This window comes from Montipora foliosa, chromosome 11 (assembly GCF_036669935.1).
Source record: "Montipora foliosa isolate CH-2021 chromosome 11, ASM3666993v2, whole genome shotgun sequence".
Lineage (NCBI taxonomy): Eukaryota > Metazoa > Cnidaria > Anthozoa > Scleractinia > Acroporidae > Montipora > Montipora foliosa.
Window position 1 is genome coordinate 6,891,617 of NC_090879.1, and position 10,000 is coordinate 6,901,616.

Consider the following 10,000-nt stretch of genomic DNA (forward strand, 5'->3'; position numbering starts at 1 on the left):
TTATTACGCAGCGCTATAGGTGGTTTGCAACCAATCTCTAGAAACACAGATAACAATGCTGCAATGTGCAGTCGCTTGTGGACGAACAAAAGAGCTAACGGAAAGATCTTTTATTTAAGGGATGACGTAACCTGTAAAACCATCTATGAGTCAAGGCGATAAAGCAAAAGAGTTTCACGAACGTGATGAAGAATGCTACGAACCGGAATGACGACGCTTTCCAACTGCACGTTGCTACGTTGGAAAGCATTCAGTTGTCATTTGTTTCTAGACCTGCGGTGTTGGTTTGGTCAGAGTTTACCCAGGACCTCCCTCACAGTAGTCCAATGCTCAACCAACTGACCCCATGTAATGTCACAGACCAAAAAGGCATTCACATAAATGATGACTTAGTTTCTAAAGAAGCTTTGGTGCGTGAAATACAACTTGAAACATTTGGTTTTAAGGTGCTGACACTGTCTAATGTTTCGTGCATGTGACTTGCCTCGCTATGTTTTGGCAACATTGTGGCGAGACAAGTTGCACGAAACATTTCGCAGTGTAAAAAGCGCCTTTATGGTCTAGGAGCACATATCATAGTCCTGTTCCGAAACTCCTTCTTACCCCGCCCTGAAAATGGACCTGGGTTTCAGGCCCATTTTCAGGATAAAACATTTCACAGTCTTATGGCGGTTTACAATTCTTTCTCTAGTCGGCTTGAGTTGATGTTAAGTGCCTTGAGCGAGTTTCATTCGAATGTCTAAAACCAAAACCAAGGTAATTACTTTGACCAATCAAAAAGGACGGAGACAATCCAGTAAACCAATCGAAACTCGAAGTAATTACACGTAGCCGACACAAAGCGCGGGAAAATGTGCACGCACGAGCCACGATTGGTTTTGGTTTCTCTTCTGATTGGTTGAAAAAGTGGCGCGAGAACTTTGAACCAATCACTGAGTGAAGTAAAGCAAAACCAAAGCAATTCGCTAATTACTTTCGACACTCAATTGAAAACCGCTCTATCACCCCAACAAAATTTTCCATTTAATTTATTCTTCGAAATTGTCCCAAAAAAAAAATTTTTTTTTGAACTCTTTTATTTAGCCTGCGTAGCTGTTGGTATTGTTGGCGCGAGAGGACGAAGTCGAGCAGGAAATGCGGAGGGGCGCCCTTCCCCATTCTCCGCGCGGCTTCGTCGCTGGTTAATTTGCCTCTCGCCAACAATACCCCCAGCTGCGCAGGCTACTTTTTATTGAAAACTCACTTTTTAGGTAGACTTTCATATGACTTTCATATACACGACTAAAATGGCGGAGGACAAAAGAACCATTGTTATTCCGATTAGGCCTTGCTAATTAGGTAGTACTTTTTATTAACGAACGCTTTTCATTTAACTAATGTATTGCTGTTTTTCACGTTGCCATGTTACAACCAATAGCGTAGCTCTTACTCCACTACAAAAACTACACGTAGCCCACAATTCCTTGATTCGCTCTGACGAAGGGCTAACGCCCCCCCGGGGAGGGGGGATTCCCTTTTAAAAAGGGGAGGGATGCTCGTCGGAAATTTAAATTAAACCCCCAAAAGAGACCAATCTGGGCGTGGCCTAGGGCTTTTTTTTTACCCCTAAAAGAGACCATATTTAAACATGGATATAAAAAATACAGTGCTTTTTTTTTGTTGAGCAAAAAGGTGATAGACACCTTAAAGGGGCACTGTCATGAGCTGCGCATGCTCGAGTTTGTTTGCTCTCGAGCCCACGGAAAATTCCAGCCGCCATCATGGATTCACGCGTGAGTCACGTATATTCGTCGGAGTTTCTCCTTTGTCCACCATGGCCCTCCCCAGTGGACACCATTTTGAATTTTTGTCGATTCAACTTGAAAAAAGTTAACCTAACACTTTTCAAGTTTTCACAAGACGCTAGCGCATGCGCTTCTCGTGACAGTTTCCCTTTAAATTAACCGCCGTAAGAAAGATTTGTGAGATGACGTTTCGAGCTTTAGCCGTCAGAGCTCTGACAAAGTGCAACACTCAAAAAATCACCTCTCTCTTGCAGTGGTTAATTTAGTTTTATTTACATGAATGGTCACAAATGAAGGTTTGGAGAGGATGGCATGCTGACATGACAAGACTAACTACATCATAAATTTTCAAACAGCACAAGTTTTGACATCACCATAAAAAGATTGTTCAGATATCATTGTTATATAGCTGGAGTTTTTCCCGCTACAGCGCGCTCATTCATTGGCTAGTTCATGGTCACATGGCATTTAACAATGAAACTGTTTACCGCCAAATGCCATGAGCGGGCAACATTGCGAAAACTATTACGTCAAACGGGGAACAGTTCACTGTTACCCGCCAAATGTTGACCGCTGTTGCACGTGATCAGAGCGTGCAGTTGAAGGTGGCCTGATGTTGTCGCTGGAATCTGGGCGCTTCTTTCAAAATGTTTGACCCATTTGTTTTGCTATATAACAAATTACTTAATGACTGGTCCCTCGGGAAACAGTTCATTTTGTTTCCCTCGAAAAACAAAATGAACTGTTTCCCTCGGGACCAGTCATTAAGTGTTTAATATTACATCCTCAAAAAAATGTATACTCAAATGAAACTTTTGACTTTTTATTAGTTTTGAAAAGGCTCAGCAGAGATGATTGCAAGCTGGCATTTGTAGATTAAGCCAGCACTCGACATTAAACAGAAAAAAGGGTTCTAAATCTTTGATCAACATAAGTATTGGAAGTAGTTTGAAATCTTTTTCTACAGGTTAGAGCCTTATCCAGCCAGTGAATAGCACTATTCACTTCTTTATCGAGCGAGCCCCCATGCCTCCAAAACTTATCCTAATGGCAAAAGAAAGATCTGGAATCACCACTGACGAAAAAGGTGAATGGACTGTTGAATGTACAAAAGAATGCAAGGATAGATGGGATACAAAGTCTTGATGATAAAAAGCAATATTGTAAACCAGTCCCAGTCATTAGAAAAGTAGCAAACTTCATGGAACACTTCTGTCCCTAATGTAAATATATAGATCTTCTGACTCGTATATCTTTCATGCTTATTAGGAGTGTATAAATGACTTCCCAAAAAGCCTACAAATAATACTTTTTTTAATCTCTCATTTCAAAGTAATTCTGAGTGGCATAAATTCATCATTTTTTTTTTCAACAAGACTAGTATGAATGTCCAACGTGATGTTCTCAAAAAACCACACAACTCAAAGAAAGCTTCTTCTGCAACCATCATATTTTAACTCTTGTATACAAAAAAAGGCACATCATCGGTTCTTGTCTTGCTTTCTTGAAGAATCTTCATCACTTTCAGGAATCACTCTGGGTCCAACTGCTCTCCGAGTTGCACTTAGAAGCTCAGCATCAGGAAGGTTTCCCGTTCCTCTGTGTTCATACAAAAGAACATTTAGTGACTCCTCATAAATTCTTGAATCTGGAAATTCCACTTTTGTTTGTGGCTTCTCTGTGGCATAAACAATCGACGTGCAGCAAACCTCGGCCAGTTTCTTGCCATTTCCATAAAATGTCCAACAGCAAATTTCATTGTTACCAATCAAGTCTTTAATGAAAAGAATACGACCGTTGAAGCGAAGAGACAACTTGTCAAACAGCTCAATATTCTTCAACAGGTTGTCATCTGACTGGCTGTGGAAACCAAGTCAAGAGTTTTAGTATAAGTTTATTTTTATAACAGTACTATAAAGAAGTTAAGTTCGGTTTGAATGTTTACACTATATTCAGACGTGACAAATCACAATATTTTTGGAATAATTCGGCTCTGGCTCTTCTTTCTTCCCTTTTTTTTAGTGGGGGTCGCAATTTTCCTGTGCATATGCAAGATTTCTGCCAGGTAGGGAGACTTGTCAGAAAATTAAGGCAGCCCAGGTACGTGTAGGATTCGAACTTGGTACAATGTATCTCCACATTACATGTAAGAGGCATTTGTGATGACCACTAAACTACAGAAGACCTGCATGCATGTGACAGACTTCCAGTGCCAATCACCTCAACACACTTTTCCACTTTATCTATTCTCCAGAATCGTCCCAAGTACATTGTTGTTGTTGTTGTTAGAATCCTTTGATTGAAATGGCTTTGATAGCTGGAAAAAGTGATCATACTTTGACTTTGACGTCACAAACTGCTTTGCACTAAGAAATTTCTTTGAAAACTGCAATGAAAATTAATTTGTGATGTCAACCCAGTGTCCAACCAAAACCCCTTCATTGCTTGGTTACTGATCAAAGTATGACCAAAGTAATTCCCGTCTTTCAAAGCGACCAAAAAAATGAATTTTCAATCAAAAAGTTCCAAAAACAACACAAAGTATTTTGGACGATTTCAGAGAATAAATAAAGTGGAAAAGTGTGTTGATGTGATAGGCACTTTAAGGGAAAATATATATTAAGGAAATGTGTGGGTGACCAGAAATGAGTTTTTGTGTTTTCGTTGCACGCACTTGTATCCCGTTATCATACGACTTCCTGTATGGTTATTGTTAAGAAAAAGTACTAATTAAAATATTTTTAAATATCATCATAGAAACTTGTAAAGCATCTGTTTACTGGTTTTGATTGGAATCAATGCCGTTAACAGTTTTAAAGATGAACAACTATTCTACGATTACACTTAACCTTATCATTGACGGAAATGTAGACTTTGAACTTCAGACTATGGAATTGAACTGGATATTGACCAAGATGTTGTAACAAAAACACTGAAATACTATGAACTTTAAAGGAGATTGGCTAAAAATCCTTTGAAACGAAGTGTAGGCTACCCGTAGCCTCTTGTTACAAACAAACCAGTGTGATATAGTTTCTTCAACCCCCTGTAAGAACTACAGTATGCTAGTCATAAAACATCCAAATTTGTCACAAATTGAGAAACTGAAAGGCACACTGCATGCTGATGTTAATATTCCAGAACAGAGTCACCCTTGACATCTACAATTTGCTGAAGAGAATGAGGCCAGACCATGATACCAGCCCCCTTCACTTTCTTGTGCACTTGACAGTGGCAGACAGGTAAGATATTTAGGAGATACATGTTTTTTCAATGGTGACTCATGGATACTCAGGAAAAATCCAAGTACGCAAACAAAAGTCAAAATAATCTTCGATCTTAAGATTGCGTAGTTCAGAAGCTCTATCATTGAATACAGAGCTGTAGTAGCTTGTTTGACCTAGGTCATTAAACTACAAGCCAGGTCAAAAGACGTTGGGACACATCAAATTTTAGGCAAAAAGTAGAGAATTTACTGTACATGCTTTCATCATTATATGAGCAACGTATGTTCTCCTTTCTCTGCCTTTTTCGTGCCCCCTTCCTCCCAGACAATGTTGAAACATGCGAGCGATCGATGAACGGATCTTGATTTTGAGGAGACCGTGAAAAATCAACATCACAAATCAGGAATTGTCCCAACAGTTTTGACCAGGATTGTAGGTTCAGGTGTCTGGTGACATAACAGATTACCATGCATAACCATTAACTTATCAAAAGGGTACCAATGTTCAGACAACCAACTGTCATTCAATCAACTGACAGTTGGGTGATAATTTTACCACACACAGTTGGCCAACAGTTGACCTATAAACTGCCAATGTTAAGCCAACAGATGCCACATACAGTTAACCAACAGTTGACGTATAAACTTCCAATGTTCAGCCAACAGATGACAAACAGTTAGGAGACAGAGTGCCAATGGCCAGGCAATTTCCGGAAACCTAAGGAATGACAATTATTTACATGTAGTACCAACCATCGTTGGATAATGCCTTTTTGTGAGAGTTGTTTGTCAAGTGCAAGAAGACCCAAATGGGACCAGATCTGATGACAATCTCCACAAAATTCGCACTCAAGGGTCCTTATGCCTTTTTAGGTTGTGGTCTCCTTTGGCAAATTGAATGAAAGATGGAATCTTCTGTAATCATAAAACTAGTTTGTAATTACTTGATATACTCACCCAGTGTAGGAATATTTGTTGTTTGATCTGTTGTATGAGAGTTTAACCACAGGCTGTTGAAGAGGAAAAATATATATTATAAAATTATTATTATTATTATTATTATTTGCAGCAGTGTTTGAAAGGAAACCTTCATAGTTCACATTCTCGTACACCAACATGACATCTTGCTCATTGACAATCTTCCTTTCACAGTTCAAGTAAAACAAATCTTAAAGAAGGAGTGGATGACATAGAGTTGTTAAACGTACCTTTTTACCAGTTACGAGTTGCCTCTCCTCTTTCGCAGATGTTATTAGTGGCACTCGACAGATGGGATCGTGCTCTTCTTTCTTCTTCTGCAGTGCTTTCTCACAAAGCTCTACTAGCTGCTCAATACAATAATACTTGGCCTCTATCAAGACCTCTTTCAACTCCACTTCATTTTGAGGTAAGGGCACTGTACCATCCCGAAGAAAATTCAAAATGAGAGGGAAATGTTTCCCACATCGGTCGATAAGAATCCATCCTAAATATAGAGAAAGGAAAGGTATAAAGCAGATTCCCTTGAAAAAAATGAAGTTAGAATACCTGCAAGCAAAATCTTATAAATTCCCTAGTCATGATAACACAGAAATGGGTTTATCAACTAAGTTAAAGGGGCTATGTCACACAAAATTATGCAATTTCATGAAATGGGTTTATCAACTAAGTTAAAGGGGCTATGTCACACAAAATTATGTAATTTCATGACACCCAAAATGCCCAAAAAGTAGGACGAAACATTGCAATAACCACTTAAGGACATTCACACTAACTGTTTGTGCACAACTTTTACTGCGCAGGTAAATGCAACCGTAATATGTCACGCATTTCTTCAAGCATTAGTTAGGATCTTCTGGCGACAAAAATGCCGGGGAAAAATTTCCAGGCCGGTTTAAGAATGGCACATTTATTTCCAATTCAACACGAAATGTTTAAGAGAAAGGACTGGGAGGCTGGAAAAGGTTGCTAATCAAGTAGTGGCTGAAAGTTTTGAAAACTCGAAGAAGGTTAGTTTTACATGTAGTCAACGATGTTGTGTAAATTTAAGGGGGTTGGTCACGCAAAATCGTGACAAACGAAATTTTCCATGAGCTTCGCAACATCATTGTGAAATCGATTTTACTGGTTTAGATAATCGGTGACCACCATTTTTTACAGTGCGATGCGCCTTACCATGGCCACCTGACAAAGTTTTTTAAAACTTATACCCCAATCAGGGTGAGAGGATTTGATGGACAGTCACACCTCTTTGCAAAGTTTGCACGGTTGTAGGTTGAACACCGTTGAATGGGTTGTTTGTGTTGATGTACTTACACGTAGATGTCAAATGTGAAAGTTTGTTGGGTGGCCACGAATCATTTACTCTTCTTACAATCTACAAAATATGATGAAATGAAAAAAATCACAGTGTAAGAAGTGATCTTTTTTTTAGTTTTTCTTTCTTTGTGTCCTGAATCCCGGAATTGGTTACAACGGATAGCGCTAATTGTGAAAATGCTCGTTGAGGATTAACTCTACTGTTTACGACATCCCTAGAGGTACACAGTTATCTAAAAAACCCACTCCTATATTTCTGTGCACATCTCGTTAAAAAGACCCAACTATCGAAATTAGGGCATTTTTCCCTTGCCTTTTTCTCTGAAACAAAGTCGGTGACCGCCCAATTTTTTTTCATTTGTTGGAATAAGCAATTCACGACCTAGCTAACTTCAGATGAGAAATGAAACAAATTTCAATGTGGGAAGAAAAGACTGTAACAACAAAAGGAAAGAGAAGTGTGGATAGCCACAAATGGACAAGATTGAAACAGATTGGATTTGGGGAATCTTCAAGAAAGTTGGAAGGTTTTTCAAGGTTATGGCAAATCACCTGGATAAAGGCCATTTTTGCTTAAAATCATCTTGTTTGTGATGCACCATAAGGATAACTTTATCAGTAAAGGAATTCCACTGATAAACTAAAGATTTCCTCTAAACACTCTAAAATAACATGACAAATCCCCTTTAATATGGCAAATTGACCACTGTAAAGAAATTCAAAAGCTCACACTTTGTTCTGACAATGTCAACCCAGATAATAAACCCACATCTGTGTTACAATTCCCCACCAAAGCAGCCCCACAGTTTCTTTTGGAACCAAACCCCTTCATCCATGTCCTGATAACAGTCATGTAACAAAGATTAGCATAAATGGTGTACATGTAAGAACAGCGACTTTAACTTTGTTTGTTTGTTCCAAGGGTCTGTCTTCTTCCCAGTGAGACCCTGCTGTTTAATGTTATTTCCCATTTTTGTGATTTTGGGACACATGCAACCAGACAACATCAAAGTCTATCTCTCTGTTTCTCTGCCCCCCCTCCTCCCCTCCCCCCTCCCCTCCCCCCTCTCTCACTTTTTTTCCCGTAAAACCTGAAGGGAAGTTGAAGAAGACAGACCCTAGTAAGGAAGTTCCTGTTACATGCATGACTTTTTCCTTAACTTGAACTGATTTTCTTATAACAGAGAAACCATTTCTTGGAACACTGGACAAAGTTCCAAGTTTAGGAACTGTCCCCTCGGCTAGTAAATAACCAAAACATGTGCAAATACCGGCATGAGACTTCACATGTTTTAAATTACGAGAGAATAAATGTATTGCTCTCGATCAATTTCGGATCATCAGTACATCTCATTAGGAAAACCTTTAAAAAGACGGACCTATGTAATTGATTAACGAAAAATAATATAAAATGCACCTTCAGTGTCCGTCAGAACTTCCATTCTGCCGCTAAACATAGCTCTCAACATACTGTCTTGTTTGGAAAGAGTACCAATAGTGGTGTAGTGCAATGAACCCCCAACATTTAGTTTCACGTACTTTGTCGGTGATCCTCTTACAGTTGTTGGATGCGTGGTGTCTCCAGACATCATATATTTTACTTTTAGCTTTCTTCTTACAAAGTACGCTCGAAGGTATGACTATTTTTTGGGAAAATACTTGGTTGTCTTCGTTTATATACCACTCAAAGGTTTACTCCCAAAATAACTCTTACATCCTCAAAGCAATCTACATGTACGCTACACTATAATGTACCCTGGATCAAACCTGTGTAAAGGTGCGTTCGATCGATAACTTTAGGGAGAATCATTTTGCACTCTTTTCTGCATTCTGGTATTCGTTCAGTAATGAAGGTATCACACTAGCAGTATTTTGACTGTATAATGTTGCTAATAATTTTATTGGAAATAATAACTTATTATGGAATGCCCCAGCAGGGCCCGAAACCCCAGGAGGCTTTTCGACGTTCTTCATAACAGGAAGATTTAGCTTTACGTTACGTCAGACGCGAACGGCAAGAATGACCTTGTGACCATGATTTCCTCGCCATTTTTGGCGGTTGCCGTATCTTCGTGAAAGTAAGCATTTCCGCGTTTCAACAGAATTAACTATTGTAGGGTAATGTGAAGTGCTGTTTCCTTAGCCCTGCTAATGGAATTGGAACCATACAAGGACAGAGAAAAACTCTGACCAGGGTGGGAATTGAACCCACGACTTTCGAATTAGATCAATGTTTGCCGTATACGCGGAATTATCTTCTCGTTTTTCTTTTACGTAACAAGTTGTTTGTGGAAAACAAGAACCCCAAAACCATTTTCCGGTAAGTCAAACAAGGAAAAATTAGGTTTCCTGGTTATAGATCGTTCAGACCTGATTCCTTACCGCTATTTTCTTCATGAACTCACGTTGACCCTCCACAGAACATCTTCATCGAAACTCGCAAAATTTGACGTGTGAGGATTTTCATTTTATATATCATCTTTTTTTCTTCAAACAATTTTTAATTTTTTGCCAATTAAATACTTGAGATTAACTGAGTCCCCCCATTCCGAGTTACTAGACCTAAAGTCTAGCTTCACTCCATTTTACGTCAAAAGTCAAACGGCAAGCCGACATTTGCCGTTTCACGAAAGCATGATGCTAAGTCTTTGTGGGATATCGGTAGAATTTCTTGCTGGATAGCCAAACAGCG

General features: G+C 39.1%; 1 protein-coding gene across 1 annotated transcript; it reads right to left on the minus strand.

Moving 5' to 3' along the window:
* Positions 1-2,591: 2,591 nt before the first annotated feature.
* LOC137976463 (BTB/POZ domain-containing adapter for CUL3-mediated RhoA degradation protein 2-like) lies at positions 2,592-9,029 on the minus strand. Its single transcript, XM_068823825.1, has 4 exons — positions 8,726-9,029; positions 6,219-6,475; positions 5,968-6,020; positions 2,592-3,644 (listed from the first exon to the last, which is right to left on the minus strand). The coding sequence occupies exons 1-4, from the start codon at positions 8,898-8,900 to the stop codon at positions 3,266-3,268; spliced, it is 864 nt and encodes a 287-aa protein (XP_068679926.1). The 5' UTR covers positions 8,901-9,029; the 3' UTR covers positions 2,592-3,265.
* Positions 9,030-10,000: the final 971 nt, after the last annotated feature.